This window comes from Crocuta crocuta, unplaced genomic scaffold (genome assembly GCF_008692635.1).
Source record: "Crocuta crocuta isolate KB4526 unplaced genomic scaffold, BGI_CrCroc_1.0 scaffold229, whole genome shotgun sequence".
NCBI classification, from domain to species: domain Eukaryota; kingdom Metazoa; phylum Chordata; class Mammalia; order Carnivora; family Hyaenidae; genus Crocuta; species Crocuta crocuta.
The window spans coordinates 3745726-3763802 of record NW_027536464.1 but is presented as its reverse complement, the minus strand read 5'-3'; the positions used below and the strand labels follow the sequence as shown (position 1 = coordinate 3763802).

At 55.7% G+C, this 18077-nt stretch overlaps 1 protein-coding gene across 1 annotated transcript in view; it reads left to right on the top strand.

Moving 5' to 3' along the window:
• TNS1 (tensin 1) overlaps window positions 1-18077 on the top strand; it is a 189647-nt gene that overhangs the window by 62420 nt on the left and 109150 nt on the right. The window contains exon 4 of the mRNA XM_077748685.1: window positions 11313-11354. Within this exon, the coding sequence (XP_077604811.1) occupies window positions 11313-11354 (42 nt within the window). The remainder of the gene's footprint in view (window positions 1-11312; window positions 11355-18077) is intronic.

Here is an 18077-nt window from a genome sequence, read left to right as displayed (position 1 = left end):
AGTCGGTGGTGCCCCAGACAACCCATTGCATCCTGGGGATTGGGGAGCAGGGGGTAAACACCTGCACTTTGGAAGGTGCCACACAGGTGTGGAAGGGAGAGAGGTCAGGAGGCCCCCCTGTCCTGGCCCGCGAGCAGGTCTAGTTGAAGAAGGCCAAGGGAGCCTCTGGTGTCTGTGTGGGTTCGAGTGCAGCCCCAAGCCCCAGAATTCACAGTTCGTGGCCTGGCTGAGGCCAGCCTCTCCCCCACCACGCTCCCCGCAGCCTCCTCTGCCATGTCCGAGGGCTGCTGGTGTGCTTCCCAGCAGTCCCCGAGCCCTTTGACTCCTTGGGTTTCCCCCTCGCTCTTAGATATTTTTCCCATGCATCCTTCCTGCCTTACTGTTCTGGCACAGTTACGGGTCAAAGACTTTTGTCCCTTAAAGTTCTCATCTGGGGACAGAAACCCTCAGTGGGGAGTGAGGGGGGTTGGGTGGGCAGTCTCCCTCTGGGAGTCATTTCTGGAAAAACAGATGGGTTTGAATCCCAGTGAGATAATAGCCCTCTTCATACCTTCATTATAGCAGTTACTGGGCTCTTTTATAATTCTCTGTTTACATGTGTGCCTCCTCCAGCATTCATCTCTGTCCCCCTAGCTGGGAATCTGGCACCAGGGGCCCTTCTCAGTATTGTTGAGTGAATGCTTGGTCTTGCTTCCCATGCTGGTCACCCCCCTCCTGTCTTGCCCCCCATTCTACTGAAACCTCCACCACAGACCACAGCCCTTTCCTTGACCAGACTCTTCTAGGAACTTCCTAGAAGTTGTCTTCTGTGCTATAGGCCGTGTCACCCCACCCCCTGCTTCAGAACCAATGGCCCCTCTCCAGGAGGGGAAGAAGGACTGGGGTTTTCCCTGGTCTTTGGATCTCAGGAGAAGGCAGCTCTGAAGTCTGTGCCTGGTGACACTTTTACTTATATCATGGAGGCCTTGCTTCCTCTGAGTCCTCCAGGCTGGGCCCCGCAGTGGCATATGGCTTCTCCATCTTCTCATGTGGCCTTGAAGCTCTCTTGGTAGGCTCTCTGCTCTGCTTCCGGCCCTGGCTCAGCACCAGACTCGCTTTGGTGGCAGCAGCCTATTTTAGGTTGGACGTTTGGCCTCCAGCCCTGCCCCTCACCGGTGCCCTCTCTCACTGGCTCTGGAGGCACTGGGCTGCTCCAGAGCCCTGGACATTTGCCTCAGTCCCACCCCCTAGGCCTTGCACAGCGTGCCCTCTTTGACCCGTTTCCTCCATTTTGCCGCTTGTACCCTGGGCCCAGCTGACTGGTCTCCTCTCTGTTCTCCCACCTCTGCAGTCCCTCCTGCGCCTGTCCCCCCCACCTCAGAGGCCATGTCCTCCATGAAACTCTTGCTGTGGCCCCTGACTGGGCAAGGTGGGGTGGTGCCGGGCAGAGCTGAGGCTTGGGACCTTGGGTGAGGTATATGACCTCTTGGAGCCTCATCTGGGAAATGGGCTGATAACCTCTAGTACCTCAGAGTGTAGTAGTAGATGGAACAGAATTGGACCTGCAAAGGGGTTTCTTTGGCTGGAACAAGGCTTTGAGGCAGAGAGGTGGGGAATGGGGACTGAAAGAGACACCCAGCCAGGTCCCCGAGGACTTTGAAGACCATATTAGGGCATTTGGACTCTATCCCTTGGATCCGGGAAGGACTTCAGTCAGGAGAGTGACAGCAATGGATGCGCATTTTAGAAATAGCTCCCTGGCTGCCGAGTGGGGAATAGGTTAGAGGGCAAGACCCAAGGCAGAGACCTGCGTTAGGAGGCTCTCACAATAATCTCTGTGGCTAAGGGGACTGGAGGGTAGGGTGGCTTGGAGAGATATTTGGGCAGAAGAATTATCTGGGCTTGGTGGGAGGGAAGGGAAGGAGGAGTCAAGGCGGCCACTCAGGTTTCTGGCTCCATGACCTTGGGTGGCTGGGGTGGGGGAGTGGGGTGGTTGTCGGTGCTGAGCAAGAGAGCAGCGGGTGGAGGCAGGGTGGGGAGAGGGCCGTGAGTCCAGTATGCTGACCAGTGTCAAGCCCCGAGCCCGCCCTGCCTGAGCCTTCTTAGCCCTGCTGGTGCATTCCTGTGGCCCCATGTGCCCCACCCTCGTCTTGTGGCTATTGCTCAGCCCCTCTTGGACCCCTGGCTTACTCTCGGGTGCTCCCAATGGCCTGGCACGTAGTAGGTGCTCAGTAAAGGTTTGCTGACCTCAGCTTCTCTGAGTCCCCCGGTCACTGGAGTCTCATCCTAGGAAGGCTGGCCTGGTTGTAACCTCAGCCGTCTTGGACTCACTAATTGTGGGTGCGGCTAAGTGGGGCTCCGGAGCTGGGGTCCCAGCCAGGGCTCAAGGGGAGGCCAATCATCCGAGAAAGTGCTCTGCAAGCAGGCGGGCCTCCAGCGTGGGCTGATCTGGGTGCTGTCTCTTGCCGTCTTCCAGAAGTGCTCCGCAGGGGACCAGCTTCAGTAGGTGGGGGCCTGCCGGCTGTACAGCAAGCATATACACTGCCCGGTCCACCGCACCCCCTTTCCTGTGGCCAAGGAAGGCACACCCAGCTCTCCCCCTCTGTAGGGCTGAGCTTCAGAGGTCAGGCTGCCGCGTGTGGGTGTGGCTAAGAGGTCAGGGAGGTGTTGGCCTGGAGAGAAACTTCCCTGTCTGGGAAGCCCTTTCTTTTTCTTTTTCTTTTTTCTTTTCTTTTTTTTTTTTTTTACAAATAGTTTATTGTCAAGTTGGTTTCCATATAACACCCAATGCTCATCCTCACAAGTGCCCTCCTCCATGTCCATCACCCCCCGTCCCCCCCCACACCCATCAGTCCTCAGTTTGTTCTCAGCATTCAAGAGTCTCTCATGGTTTGCCTCTCTCCCTCTCCCCCACTATTTCCCCCCTTTCTTGAGTTGTGTTACCAGACCTGGAAGCTGGCAGTGGGCTCGGCGGCCAGTGCGTGGGGCCCGAGGAGAAGGTCTCCAGACAAGAGGGTGGACCGGGGAGTAAGGGTGGCTGCTGGGGCTCGGGGAATGGGTTGATCGGGTCAGTGGTTCAAGAGGTGTACGGCCCACAAGGATCTGGGGGGAGGCGTGGGGACAGGAGTCTTGCGGGCAGTGCCCAGAGTCGGCCCTCTGGGACTCCCCTCTGTTTCTTGTCTGAGTTGGAGCCTGAGCTGGGTTTGGGGAAAGGGCTGGTCCCCTGGCTCTGGAGGGGACTCTCAGCTGGGACGTGCCCTACCCCCCTCAGCTCGAGGTGTCCCTGGGAACAGGCCCCTTCTTGCCTCCAGGAACTGGATGCACTTCCTTTCCTGATCCTGAGCAGAACTCTATATAAGGGAAGGAAACAGCCGAGCAGGCTGGGAGCGAGCTCTGCTGAGGGCCTGGAGGGGAGGGCCTGGGCCTGGGAGGAAATGGAGTCAGGGCAGTGGCCGTCTTTTCCCCAGGAGCCCCCTGCCCAGGGCCTGGGGCTCAGAACCCCAGCCATCCCTTGGTCCACTTGGCTGGGCTCAGAGGGGCTGGCTGTGGTCTTCTTGCTGGAGCCCAGCACAGTTTTAAGCCTGAGGTCCTGGGCTGTCCACAGCCGAAGGGGGGCCTCTGGCTCTTTCTTCAGTCACGTGACACGTGGGCCAGATCCTCTGGGATCCTCTGGGGTCATGGTCTGCATTATTCGTGACCCCCCATGGTGTCGCTTCACTGACCAGGGCTCACGTAGCACCGTGCTGGCCACAGGCTCCCTGAGCGGGGTCCCGAGGGTGAACGGCTGCTCCCGTGGGGAGGGTCCACTTGCTTTGTGCAGGGCAAGGCGGGAAGCAGTGGGGGCAGTGGTATCCTCCCGTGCTGTGGCTGGGGGAGAAGTAGAGGCTGAGGGTAGGGGTCTATCCAAGTGTGTGTTTTGTTCGGGTAGGGATGAGGGCCTCTTGGTTTTAGGGTGTCCAGCGGCCCCTTGTCTCTGGGCTTTCGATCTCCTCCTCTCCATCCCCTGCCCTCTCCCCATTATTAGTAGTGTTGCTGTTGCCTATATTCTGCCTGCCTTAAGCTTCCCCATTCACTTCCCCTGCCTCCTCACCTACTCAGGCATCTTCAGTGGCTCCCCAGTGCCAGCATCTAAAAGCCTTAACTTCTTTGCTGGGCAGTCAGAGTTGCCCATGGTCCAGCCTAGAAAGAGTTTGCAGCCAGTCCTAGTCCTCCTTCCCTTTGTCTCCTTCAGTATGTCCTTTAGTGTCCCTCTTCCTTCCCTTCCCCAACCCCGTGTCCCAGCCAGAGGGTACTTCTGGTGGTTCCTTCTGCTGTGCCTTGTTCATGTGATCATTTTCCCTGAAATGCCCTTTCCTCATCGCCACCTCTTAAAGCCCTATCCGTATAGTGAGCTCCAGGCTCTGAACAAGGCACCAGGGCTGCCCAGGCTTGGGGCTCTTAGAACAGGAGTGGGTGTGGCAGTCGGTAGACAAAAGCAATGTGTCCCGGAGGCCTGGCCCAGAGGCCCCTGCTCTGTGGACCCTGCCTCCCTGCTCCCTGTGCTCTCTGCTCTCACAGCCCTGATAGCCATGTGCGGTCACGGAGGCAGCGTGGTGTGCTGGGCAAAGTGGGTATCAGTCAGGCTGACCCAGGTGGCAGTCTGGGCACTGTCACTTGGTAGCTGTGCCATCTTGGATCTCACAGGATTGCTGAGAAGACTGCTTGAGATCTTGTGAGATGAGGGCACTAATGTCTACCTCAAGAAGGTCACAGGGAGAGGCGCCTGGGTGGCTCAGTAGGTTGGGTGTCCAGCTCTTGGTTTCGGCTCAGGTCATGATCTCACGGTTGTGGAATCGAGCCCTGGGTTGGGCTCTGTGCTGACAGTGTGGAGCCCACTTGGGATTCTGTCTCTCCCTCTCTCTGACCCTCCCCTGCTCTTTCTCTCTCTCTCTCTCAAAGAAATAAACATTAAAAAAAGGTCACAGGGAGTGTAAGGGGTAACATAGTGTGCCTGGCACACTGTGAGTGTACAAAAAACCTCAGCAGCTTCTGTTCCTTCTGCCATTACTACTACTAGCTGTTCAACTTGGGGCAATTGCTTAACCTCTCTGAGCCCCTTTGCCACAAAACCTTGTCATGGAGGCCAAATAAACATAATGTGTGTAAAGCCCAGCAGGCGCTCTGCAAACCTTCCTTTCCCCCCCTCCCGTGTACCTTCCGGTGTCGTTCGAGTTGGATGCCTGGGGTTGTGGGGGCAGGGGTGTGTAGGATGTGTCAGCAGGGACTTCTGTGGAAAGCAGCCTGGGTGTCCATGGACGATGGATGGGTAAACACAACGTGCTGTGCTTACACAGGGGAATAGTATTCAGCCCTAAAAAGGCAGGCAGCTCTGCTAAGCGGGATGACGTGAATGGATGACCCTCACACAGTCCTGGAGGCTGGAGGTCCACGGTCAAGGCGTTGGCACGTTTCATTTCCTCTGAGGCCCCTCTCCTTGCCTGTTCCTTGGGGCCTCACATGGTCCTCTAGTTTTGCATGTGCCCCTACAGACTCTCTGTGGGTGCTCTTCTTGTGAAGACACCAGCCACAGTGGATGAGGGCGCCCTGATGGCCTTGTGACTTCATCACCTCTTTAAAGACCTGTCTCTAAACACAGCCACATTCTGAGGCACTGGGGGGGTTGGGACTTCAACATATGAATTTGGGGGGATATAACTCAGCCCGTAACACGAAGTGAAATAAGCCAAACACAAAATGCTGCATGAGCCCCAGTGTATGAAGGCCTAGAACAGGTGAATTCATAGACACGAAAAGTGGATTAGAGATCGTCAGGGCCTGGGAGGAAAGGGGGAAGGGGTTCTTGTTTCAAGGGCGTGGGATCTCTGTTTGGGAAGATGAAAACATTCTGGAAACGGAGAGGGCTGATGGTTGTACAGCAGTTTCACTGCATTTGGTTGCTGTTAAATTGTACTCCTAGAAACAGTTAAAATGGCGGGGCGCCTGGGTGGCTCTGTCTGTAAAGCATCTGACTGCGGCTCCGGTCATGATCTCATTTTTCCGAGTTCGAGCCTTGCATCGGGCTCTGTACTGACAGCTCAAGGCCTGGAGCCCGCTTCGGGTTCTGTGTCTCCCTCCCTCTCTGCCCCTTCCCTACTCTCACTCTTTCTCTCAAAAATAAATAAACTTAAGGGAAAAAAAAGGTTAAAATAGTAAATTTTATGTTGTGTGCATTTTACCACACACAGAAAAAGGACTAGCTAGAGATAGGGGAAGAAAAGAACATTCTGCTCAGGATGGTAGGAAGTGCTGAAGCCAGAGACGCAAGCGGCTCTGGATTTGGCTGGGGAAGACAGCCCTGCCCAGCCCCAGGGGCCAGGCGGACTTGGGTGTGAGGAGCTCCTCCAAAGGGTTGGGCAAGTTTAAGAGTCTGGGGTTTTCTGTAACTGCGCCTGAGGCCCTGAGAACAGGTGGTGTCACCCAGCTGGTCCGGGTCCTGCCACCCGCATGTTCCTCAGGTGATGGGGGCCTTGCCAGGCAGGTACCTGGAGCCCACGGACCAAGATTTCACTTGCTGGGCACCCTTCCCCATCTGACTGACCTGGGACGTGTGTCAGGATCTCTTTGAGCCTCCATTTTTTCACCTGTAAAATGGGAGCAATATTACTGACTCTGCAGGACTGGAAGGTGTCAGAGAGACCGGCATGTGGCAGGATCAGGCCCCGCGCCTGGCACACAGGAGGCGCCTAACAAATGGCAGTGCCTTTTACCACTAGTGGAGGCAGGTGCCTTCTTTTCTTGGGCCTTGAGGTCTTTCTTCTTTCTATAAGTACTTAGCGTGCAGCTACTATGTGCTGGGACCATGTGATGAACAAGACGTATTCCTTTGCTCTCATGGTGGTTGTTTTCTAGCGGGGGAAACATGGACAAGGAAACAGACACCTGCGTAATTAGAAATTGTAATTAGGCCTGTGAAGGAAGAGATAAGAGTACAGGAGAGTGAATGTGTGTGCGTGCTTTTGTGTGTAACTTAAGGGAGTCAGGGAGGGCCTCTCGGGCATGGTGGCATTTAAGCCATAGCTAGAAGGCTGGGAAGGACTCAGCTATGCAGACAGTGGGCAGACGGAACAGCAATATGCAGAGACTCTGAGGAGGGGCAGAGCTAGGTGTGTTCAAAGGACTGAGAAAAGCACCCCCCCACCCCCCCCGCTTTATGTGTGGCTTTGGGTCCTTGACAAGGGGATGGACACAGAGATGACATGGGACAGGAGGGCAAGGGCCAGGTCATGCAGAGAGCCCCTGGCTGGCTGGCTGGCTGCTGTCTGGTGCTTTAGACCTTTTGTGATCCCAGGGGAGTCTCCAAGCGTGTTCCCTGTGGTTGGTATTGTGCTTGGGGACATTTGAAACTCAGGAAACATTAGTGGGGGGGGGCTGATGGATGCCAGGCATCGGCCCTGGTCCGGCCCCCCGTAGCTCTCCTCCTGGATGCACCTCCTTCCCCCCGCACCCCTCCCCCCCGTACTTTGCAGGCCCCAGAGCCAGACTGCTTTGCCACAGTGTCCTTGGGCAAATCGTTACCTTTTCTGTGCCTTATTTTCTTCACCTGTGAAAAGGGGTAATAAGTCTGTACTCCATGCATTAAAAAAAAATGTTTACTTATTTATTTTTGGAGAGAGAGAGAGGGGGACAGAGAATCCCAAGCGGGCTCCACACCATCAGCACGGAGCCTGACATGGGGCTCGAACTCACAAACCATGAGATCATGACCTGAACTGAAATCAGGAGTTGGATGCTTAACCAACTGAACCACCCAGGCGCCCCGTCCATTTTTTATTAGGATCAAAATGAGTCCAAGAAAAGAGCTAGGGACAGTAGCAGACAGACAGCCACACTCCTCAAGCTTTCCGTTACTATTGTTGACCGCGGCTGCATGGAAATCAGCAGTTACAGGAGCATGGGCATAGCAGACAGGGCAGGAGCACATCTCGAGCTGGAGCCGGGCTCCTGGGTTCGCATCCTGCCTCCTCTATTGGACAGCTTGTTAACCTCCCTGTGCCTCAGCCTCCTTGTCCGTAAAACGGAGTGTTGAGGCTCTTTGTTGGAATGAATGCGTTAATTTATATGGAGTGTGAAGGACAGTGCCTGGTATATAGCAAGTGTACTGCGAGCATTTGCAGCTGCTGCTTTTATTGTTCTCTTTGTCCCGGTGGAAAGATTGCGCGTCAGGCCGGCTCAGCCCCCAGAGTGTAGATGGGGTTTTGGAGGTACACCGGGGAGGAGGCTTACCTGAGGCTGACCTCCTGGGGCTGAGCCCTGGAGTCCTGCACTGCCCATGCCAGGGAAGCAGGGATACGACAGGGCTGGGACCCAGAGCCTCTGCGGACACGCCGGAGTCTGCCCTCTCTGCAGAGAGAGGGTTCCTAGCTTTGGTCCCTAAGGGGCAATGGGAGTGGTCAGTGCTGACACCCGGGGTGTGGGGCCGGAGGCACGGGCCACGGAGTGGCAGGGGGCCCTGGCTCTCCCTGGCACATTCCAGGCTCCTGAGACGGTGGCCAGGGGCCAGGGTGCCGGAGGGAAGGAGACAGCCTTTTAAGGAAACATTTCTTTGCTTACAAAAAAAAAAAAAGGAGAGAGAGAGAGAGAGACAAGAAACATTGAAACACACAACAAAGTTAGTGGGCTGGCCGGCCGGCTGGCCTGGAATGCACAGCTGTGGGCGGCGGGCAGAGGAGGCTGCTGGGGGGCAGCAGGCCATGAGGGGCACCCAGGCCCGCTGGCTGGGGGTCCACAGATTCCCCTCAGATCTGAGTCCTTAGAGGGTGGCTCTGCCTCATGGGGAGCAGAGCAGGGACCTGAGGTCAGGACACCTGGACCCCATTATTTCTACTGCCCTAGGATGTTTCTAGGAGAGAGACCCCGCCCCCTTCCACTATTTCAGAGGATACTGTCCATTCTACCGCTGCTTTAAATGTGCCCATAACCTCCCCCTCAATCCCCGGACCCTGAATGGAGACTAGGAATCCCCTGGTGCTGTGGCGTGGGAGACAGTGGCTGTGGACGGGACTTACCTGGGCCTGGGATGCTGTGGCCCGAGCCCTTGATGTGGTCCTCCATCAGGCTCCCAGCCCTGCCCAGCCCCAGCTCGGAAGGAGGGAGCACAGCAGGGTGCTGCCCTGTGGATTGCACCTACTCCCACCCAGGGCCTGAGGGACCCGTAAATGACAGAGAGGTGGGGGAGACACAGGGGGCCTGGCCCCAGGAGGTTGAAGCCTACAGCCCCTGAGTGCAGTTGGGGGCCGGAGGAGACAGGGAGGAGGCCACTGCTAGATGCAGGACTCCTGCCCTGAAGGTGCCTGATGGGGACACCAGGGTCCCCCATGGCTGAGACCTTGTCTGGTGGGTGGGGCAGGTAGCGAGCCCTGCAGCCCACAGTCACCTCTGGGACCTTCCCTTCCTTCCCAGTCTGTTTTCCTGGCATCTTCCACCCCACCCCAGGCCCTGTACCCCCCTCCCCAAAACTTCTAAGTCACTCATGGCTCCATGGCTGGTGTGTGTGTCAAGAACCCTGAACTTGTGGGAGCATTTCCCCCCATATTTCCTCATTCTCTTAAACACGGGGGATGAGTTCCCCTTCACATTTCATTTTGGGAATCAGAATGCCTGGGTTCAGATCTTGACCACTTATTAGCTCTGTGACCTTGGGCAGGTTGTTTAACTTCTCTGTGCCCCCTGACGCCTCAACTGAAGATATAATAGAACCTACCTTATTGGGTTGTTGGAAGGATTAAATGAGTTAATGTGTGTCAAGCATTGGTAATAATGCCTGTCATTTCTGTGGTCCATATTCAACAGGTGTTAGCTATCGTTCCCTTGTTTGGCCTCATAGGTGAGTCTCTCAACAGTCTGGGATTAATAGATAGATACAGTACAGGGTGATAGATACTGAGACTCAGCTCAGGCTTCCCTGCCTGGAGACTGAGTTGGGCAGGAAGCCTGTAGCAGGACTGGGTCAAGAAGCCAGGGATGCTAAACTCCCAGCTTCTCCACCCCTTGCAGAGCTCAGGGCACACCCTCATGTGCATGTTGTCCCCTTCTGGGCTGGTGTGTCAAGCCTAGAGATCCCTTGGGCTGCTCAGAGGACAGACTGGGTCAGGTGGAGGGAGGGCCTGGCAGAGGGTGGCTTCTTGTGAACAGCCAGGTCCAGCTGGGCCTAGGCTGTCACCGTGACTGCTTCCCTGGGGTGGTGGCTGGGGCAGGGGCTGCCCACTGTCATGGTGACCGCTTCCCTGGGGTGGTGGCTGGGGCAGGGGCTGCCCACTGTCATGGTGACCGCTTCCCTGGGGTGGTGGCTGGGGCAGGGGCTGCCCACTGTCATGGTGACCGCTTCCCTGGGGTGGTGGCTGGGGCAGGGGTTGCCCACTGTGTGAGAAGGCAACGACCCCTCTTTGGTGATCCAGGGCTTGTGCCCAGACACACTCATGCCTGAGGGAGAGCCCCCCCGCCCAGTCCCCTCTGTGGGCCCCTTGGGTTGGGAATTGGAGCCAAGATTGAGGTATGAGCTCCAAGAAAAACGTGTCCCAGCTAGAAAAAAAAAGAGCACACTGCGTCTCTGATAAAGGGCCCTGCTAATTGTCAGGGTAGTGGTTTTGGCTGCCCTGCCTGGGGGGGAGGGTGTTATCTCAGGGAAGGAAGAAATACAGCCCTCCGTCCCTCCCTCCCCTGTCTGGAGGCCCAAATTGCCACCCCCCACCCTCCATCAGAGAGGAGGATGAAGATGATGTTAAAAATAATGCTTGCCCGTAGAGGGTGCTTTCACCTCTCAAGGCTTTCTTGGGAACAGCTGGCAGAGGCCCTTCACCAGCCTGCTTCCCACATGCCAAGGGGACCCAGGACACTGCAATTTTGGGTGAGATGAGCATTGGGGAGAACCTCCTTTCTTAGAGGTCTTAAACACATTTTTCTAAAAATTTGAAACAAATCTTAGCATACTGTAGAACATAGAGCAAAAGCAAAAAAAAAAAAAATCCTTATTCTTATTACCTTCACCCACTGTTCTTAAAAATCTTGGTGTACTGACCTCCAGTCTTCTGCATATTTTTCTACAGAATTGAAAACTTGTGATATACGTTTCGTTTTTGCCTTCTGCCGCGCCTCCTCTACCCAGCGTTATTGCCTGAGATTTTCCCACGTCGCTGCACAGGCTTCTGATGGCCTCTCGAGCTGGAGATTGTCATTGTTTTGGGTTGAGGGAAGGGGTGTCTAGCATGGAGGTGGGGCCATAGAATGATCTCAGAAAGCCCTGGTTTTCTATGGGGATGAAAGATGCTAACCTTGCCCTTTCTCTGTGCCTCCCACAGGTGGCGGCCCCCTGCATTCCTCCATCCAACCATGAACTGGTGGTGAGTGATAGTCCCTTCCCTACCCTGCTGGTCTCACCTCCTCTCCCCTCAGCTCCTTGGTTATAGCCAACTTTAGACCTAAGCATGCTGCTAGCCCCCGAGGGTGCTGGGCAATTGGGGGAGGAGGAGGAGGGGGACACTTCCCGAGGCCAAAGCCGGACTGGGAGGAAATGAGTCATGAGGCCCCTTCTGATGAGATGCAGGGCCTCTCATTTCAATTTGAGACTTAAGTCCTTGGAAAAACCCATAAAAGGGCATCTTGCATGCCTCTCCAGCCTGGCCAGGTGCCTGTTGTTCTGGGGCTTCTAGGACCAGGGAGTGGCATCACCTTCCACCTGCCTGGTCAGGGCTCAGGTACCCTTCGGCTGGAGGAAGGGGAATGGGAGGCATGATCCACGGAGATCACCTGCTTGGACAGGTGTTCACGTTCAGGTGGCCTGTCCTACCTCCAAGCTCCTGGGCTGACTGCTTTTCTGCCCTGTCCCCCTGTCTCCCACCCTTCCCTCCCCCATCAGGCTTCCAGAAAAGTATGGACGGGGCAGGACTCATATGAGTTGTGGGCTGTGGAGAGGGGCCCGTTCCAGACTGATCCCAGCTGGGCTGATTTGGAACACTGGGAACTTTTCCTCCCTGCCCTCTCAGTGCCTCTTCACCCCGAGAAGGGCCGCTGCTTCCCCGCCCCGTGCTGGAGGCAGGCAGGGCCCTAGAGGCTGGAGGGGAGGGGTCTGCACCCTACAGGTACATGCACGTGGACGTGGGGTGTGTCACGGAGGGCCCTGGTGGGCACAGTCAGATTTGCTGGTGCAGAGGAGCCTGTGGTGACCGTGGTGAGGGCGGGGGCCCTGGGGAGGGAGCAGGGGTGTCCTTCAGGCTCAGGCTGTCCCGGGTATTGGAAAACTCACTCACCCTGGATATTGGAATCTTAGTCAGGCCACCTGGTCTCTTCTTTCCCTCTAATTCCCATTTGCCGAGTGACAGTGGACCAGTCCCTCCCTCCTTCCAGACCCCAGTTTCCCTTTCTGTCGACGAGATGCTCCCAAGGCCTTCTCAGTGCTAAGTGTCCCCTCCACTGCAGGTCACTGATGGAATGAAGTCAAGTTTGTAGAAGCGCTTGTGTCTCAGACACCTCGGACCCTCAGCCGCACCCCCACCCTCTGGACCCCAGGCCCAGGCCCTGCCAAGCTGTTTCCCTTCTCTGCAGTGGCCGCCCCCTCCCCTCTGGTCTCCCCTGGCTCAGGCCCTCCTGGGCCTCAGCTCTGCCTAGCTGTGCCGCTCCAGATGTGAAGTGTTATTCGCGCAGAGCCCAGTCGCAGGTCATCTGACAACAGCAGGGGTGAGGTGCTGTGGGGTGGGGGGCGGTGGTGGTAGTGAGGAGGCCAGAGTGCAGGCCTGGTCCGCAGCCACCAGCGAGCAGTCTGGGATTGCTGAGGGTCACCGTGGCGGGCCGGAGCGCGGAGGAGGAGCATAACTCTCATCATTTCAACCCAACTGCCACCACCTCGCCTCTGAGAACAGAATGTCCTTGGCTGGTCTAGGACAGCTAGGGGGTCTGGGCTTTAGGGATCTTGGGGCAGAAGCCAGATTCCTGGCCATTTGGAGTCTTGTGAGCTTTGTTTATGTGAGGAAGGGGTCAGGGGTTGGGACACAAGGGAAGAGGTTGGCATTCCAGCTGGAAGGACGGCAGATGCCAGAAGGAACGCCTACCTGAGCGGGGCTGGGGAGTCTTCCCGTCGTCGGGGGGATGTGCTCTGCCTGTGCAGGGGGCTCTGCCCTTCCTGGAGGTTGGGTCAGCCGCCTGGTGGTGGAGCCGCTGTGACACCAGATTGTGCTCGCAGAGGGCCCCCACCTGAGTCAGAACATATCCCTCCCCAGCACTGGTTAAGAGCCAGGGGTGAGACTACCCCCCTTTGGATCCTGGCTCCCTAGTCTGTGGTATGTGATCTTGGGCACACTGCTTAACCTCTCCAGACCTCAGTTTCCCTTCTGCACATTCAGATTTGGTAAGAGCAGCCACCGTGTAAGGTTGTTAGGAGAATAAAAGCAGCAAATGCATGTTTGTAATTCATCTGGATTCAGGGCCCTCCGGTGGCTGCCCACTTGATTTGTGTACAAGTCCAGCATTGGCCTGTACGTGGCCTACATGATGGGTTTCCTCTCTGCCCTCACCTCCTTCTGGAAGCTCTCTCCTTCACCGACACTGCTCCAGATACCTTGTCTTCTTGCCGCTCCTTGGACACACAGGCATGCTGCTGCTTCAGGGCTCTAGAGCCTGCAAGGCTCTTTCCTTCCCTCAGATCTGCCCGCAAGTGTGAGACTTCCCTTCCCCCAGCAACCCTGTCTCCCCTCCCTGCTTTCTGTGTCCCTCCACGTATTACCAGCTGGTACACTGTGCGTCTTACAGGCCCCTCTCATACCAGCATGTGAGCTCTGTGTCGACAAGGGATTCTTATCTGTTGTGTCCAGGGCTGTATCCACTCTGTCCAGCACATAGTAGGTGCTCACTACGTGTTCACCAAGTGGCTAGGAGGAAAGCTTCTGCCGGATGCCTGGTGCAGATTAGGTGTTCAATAAGCAGGGCTGCTGCCGCTCCTATTCCCTGGCTTGCTGATGGGCGGGGGTCTATTGGGGGGGCTGAGCTCCCGCCGGACTCTCTCCTGCTGTCCCCAGGGAGTGGGAAAGTGGCCCACGGGAAAGCAGGGAGAAAGTTTGGCCTCCCCCGGAGAGCACTCAGCACCTGTTTCCTCAAGGCAGGCGAGGCAAGTGCTTTGAACAGGTTCACAAGAGGGAGGAAAGGGCGGGATGTATTTTTTCCTTCCTTTTGCATTTGCTGCCTCTCCTTCAGCCTCGGCCGAGCTGGTCTCTGGCCTCCCTGCCCCCTTCCTTCGTGCCTCACACCGTGTGCATCTGTCCGTGGTGTTTTCTCCGTGTCTCAGTTGGGCCCCAGCTCTCCCTCTGGCCTCACCCGTCCTGCTTAGATCTTCCCCCTACCCCCCTGGGACCGGGAGCCCTCACCCTGGGCACAGGATTTCTGCCCAGCTTCTGCCTGCCAGACACATTTTCCAGCCTGTGCCAGGCCAGCCAGGGCAAAGTGGCTTAATCTTCAACCCATGTTTTCATCTTACTCAACAGATGTTGCCCAAGGCCTTGGGCAGAAGGGTCCTGGGGTCATCTCCCTCCTGTGGGGTCTGTCGGTGGGGGCAGGATGAAGAGGGGAGAGGGCTTGTTTGCCACGGACACTTCTGATCCTTGGAAATTGCTGAAGCAGCTCTTCCCAGCTTCTGAAAAATAAGAGTCAAAAGGAATTTCCCGAGGGTGGTAGCCAAGTGGGGTGGCCATCAAGGTCTGCCAGAGGGTAAGCCCTCGTGCACACGCAGCCTGGCACCCAGGGGACCTGGGCTGGTGGAAGATGGCTGCGCAATACTTCTCCTCACACAGACCAGCCCCCTGGCAGGTGCGCAAAATGGTCTTGTGGAATGATTGGAGGTCAGGTGCAGAGTCTGGGGGTGGAGGGAGGGGGAGGAGGTGAAAGGGGGCACTGGGAATCCCAGGCTGACTCGCCCAGCATGGCAACTGGAGCAGTTCTTCAGTGCTAACCTTCATACAGAACTTTCTACTTGCCAAATATTGTTCTGAAAGCTTTACAAAAATAAACTCATTTATTCTTCATGACAACGCAGCAAGAGAGATGCTGTGATTATGCCAGTGTTACAGACGAGGAACTGAGACATCAGGCCACAGAGCTATTCAAAGGCGGGAGCTGGGATTTTAACCTAGTAATTCAGCACCACAGTGCACCCTCCTGACCAATCAGTAATGACAAATGTCATTCACTTGAGTGGCACCTGTGGTTTTCGAAGTCCTTCCCCTGCCATCGGGCCATGGGGAATGCACAGTGAGTTGTGTGGAGGTCTGGGTACTACCGAGCAAGTGTGACACCAGCCTGGCTAGGCAGGAGGAGCGCACCATGCAGAGGAACAATCAGAAAGGCTAGGTGACTTGTTCCTGGTCACACAGCAGTTGAGGGAGCTGGGTCAGGAGTATGGTTTAATTTTTTTTATTTTTTAAAGTTTATTTATTTTGAGAGAACATGTGAGCAGCAGAGTGACAGAGAGAGAGGGAGAGAGAATCCCAAGCAGGCTCCAAGCTGTCAGCAGCTTGGGGCTTGATCCCATGCAGCACGAGATTATGACATGAGCTGAAATCAAGAGTCAGGTGCCCAACTGACTGAGCCCCCACCCCCCAGGTGCTCCTAGAGTGGGGGTTTCAATTCCTGGTTCTGCTTTCTCCCCAGGATACCCTAGATGCTTTCTGCTGATAGAAACACTTGATGCAACCAGGTGGACTTTTCTGGGGTCCCTTCCCTTCCCTTCCCTTCCCTTCCCTTCCCTTCCCTTCCCTTCCCTTTCTCTCTCTCCCTCCCCTCTCCCTTCATTTATATGGTGTGAAGTTGACACACAATGTTACATTCATTAGTTTCATGCTTTGGGATTTCTTTCTCTAAACAGCGCCAACCACCAATCTACCTACATAACCTATTTGCCAAGGGATCTGAGATTTCAAGGAGGGTCTGTCCCTCCATCTTTCTGTCCATCCATCCTACCAACAAACCTTTCCTGAGCACCCACCTTGTGCCAGGTGCAGTTTTAAACTGGGGCTTAAAGTTATTTTCTGCCACGGTGCCAGGCCATCTAGAAGGTGGGTGGGGTTAGGTGGCATGGAGCCACAAGAATGAGAGGACTTTAACACCATTTAGTCCAGTAAGTCCCTAAAAAAATATTTTTTGACTTTTTTTTTTTATTGTGGTAAGACGCACAGAGTATAAAATTTACCATCTTAACCATTTTCGAGGGCAGTCCATTGTGTTAAGTGCAGGCCAGCCGCCTCCAACCATCACCCACCCGTCTCCAGAACTCTTGTAAAACAAAACTCCACCCATTAAACAGAATGCCCGCCTCCCTTCCCCAGCGCCCTGCGAGCCACCGTTCTACATTCTATCTCGTATCTCTGTGAATTTGACCACCCAAGTGACTCATGTAAGTGGAATGCTATCACATGTGCCCTTTTGTGACTGGCTTGTTTCGCTTAGCGGGATGTCCTCAAGGCCCTGTTGTGGTGTCAGAATGTCCTTCCTCTTCAAGGCTGAATAACGTTCCATTGTACGTGTGTCACAATTTGCTTGCCCATTTCTCCGTCAGTGGCCATTGAGCTTCCTCCATGTTTTAACTCTTGTGACTAATGTTGTTTTCTTGATAGCACCCGGCCTCACGGGCATGAGGTGGTGGCCCTGTGATTTTCAGATGACTTTCCCGAAGGTCGGATCTGAAGCGAGGAGGCACCGTGCTGCCTCATGGAAGAAGAGAAGGATGTGATGTGAATCGGTTCCAGAGAAGTGCGCGGAAGCCTCAGCCCCGGCGCCTCTGTCTTGCCCTCTGTGGCTAGGGATCACTTCCGTTTGAACACCAGTCTCTTGATGAAATTTCATCTTGTAGCACTGCCTGCCATGAGTGACCATCTTGGGAGATTCTAGAACACAGAGCAATGTCAGGAGAGATGAGCCCTGTATAGCCTTGGTTTTTAAAGGAGAGAGCAAACTCAGGGCACTGCATTCCAAAGAAGATTCCCAGAATGGTGAGGGAGGCTGAAAATCTCAATTTGTGCAATAGGGCTGCGCGGTCTGGAGAGGGAGAATATGGAGTGGGCACAGAACGGCAGTAAGAACGTGAGGAAGGACAGCTTGTTTTCTGTTGCTCTCCAGAGTAGAACCTACTACGTGGAGGTTCTTAGAAAGAGGAGGAGACTTGGATGTAAAGAGGAGCTTTCTAACACCTAAAATGGCCCAGCGGTGCCGCCTGGGAGAGTCACTGTCTATTGCAGGACCCATACTCACCGACACCTTTTAGGTGTAAGGTGGGTGCTGGTGGCAGACCCTTACTCTGGGGAGCGCCTGGTGGAGGTACTGGGCTGTGAAGGTACATGGTTCCTGGAGGTCAAGGCATCCACTTAATATGCTGACCACTACCCCCAGGATCTCTCCTGGGAGAGGCCAAAGTTAGGTGTAGGGCCTGGCCCTCGGGCGCCATGTTTAGCGGGGGAGGGGAGGGAGAGAGAGAAGTATTAGATGGAAACGAATTAGTGCCCGCCTGGGGGCAGGGGTCTGACCAGAGGTTGCCTTGGGAGCCAGGGAAGGAAGCAATCAGTTTGTGCTGTGGTAGTTGAGGAAGTCCGTCTCCTGTTCCAGGTCCAGTTTAAGATTTGAGCAAATGGAAGAGAGGTAGGAAGGAGGAGAGAAAGCTGAAACAGAGAGGGGGTGGGGCCTTGGCGTGAGTTACTGAGCCCGTTGGGAGCCAGGGCAAATCCAGGGTAAATGTTTTTGGCCAGTCTGCCCTTGCTGGGTGGGGGAAGGGGGGGTGGGGAAAGTGGGGGCAGACAATCCTGTCGCATTTTGGTTGGTGTCCCTGGCTGGGCGTGCTGGTGGAACTGGTTGAGTGCGGGAATGGAGGCAGAGCGAACCTGGCCTGTGTGGAGGAAGGGGCCAGATGAGGGAGGAGCCCACAAGCCGGGCAGGGGAACTTGAACTTGATGAGCCAAGCAGTAGGGCCGTTATGGGTCCTTGAGTGGGGAAGTGACCCAAGGCTGGATCTGAGAGTCTGCTGCCAGCTGTGGGGTGTGGCTGGGTGGTGAGGGGGCTGCAGGGAGTGGGGGGAGGGCTGGGTGGCCCAGAGG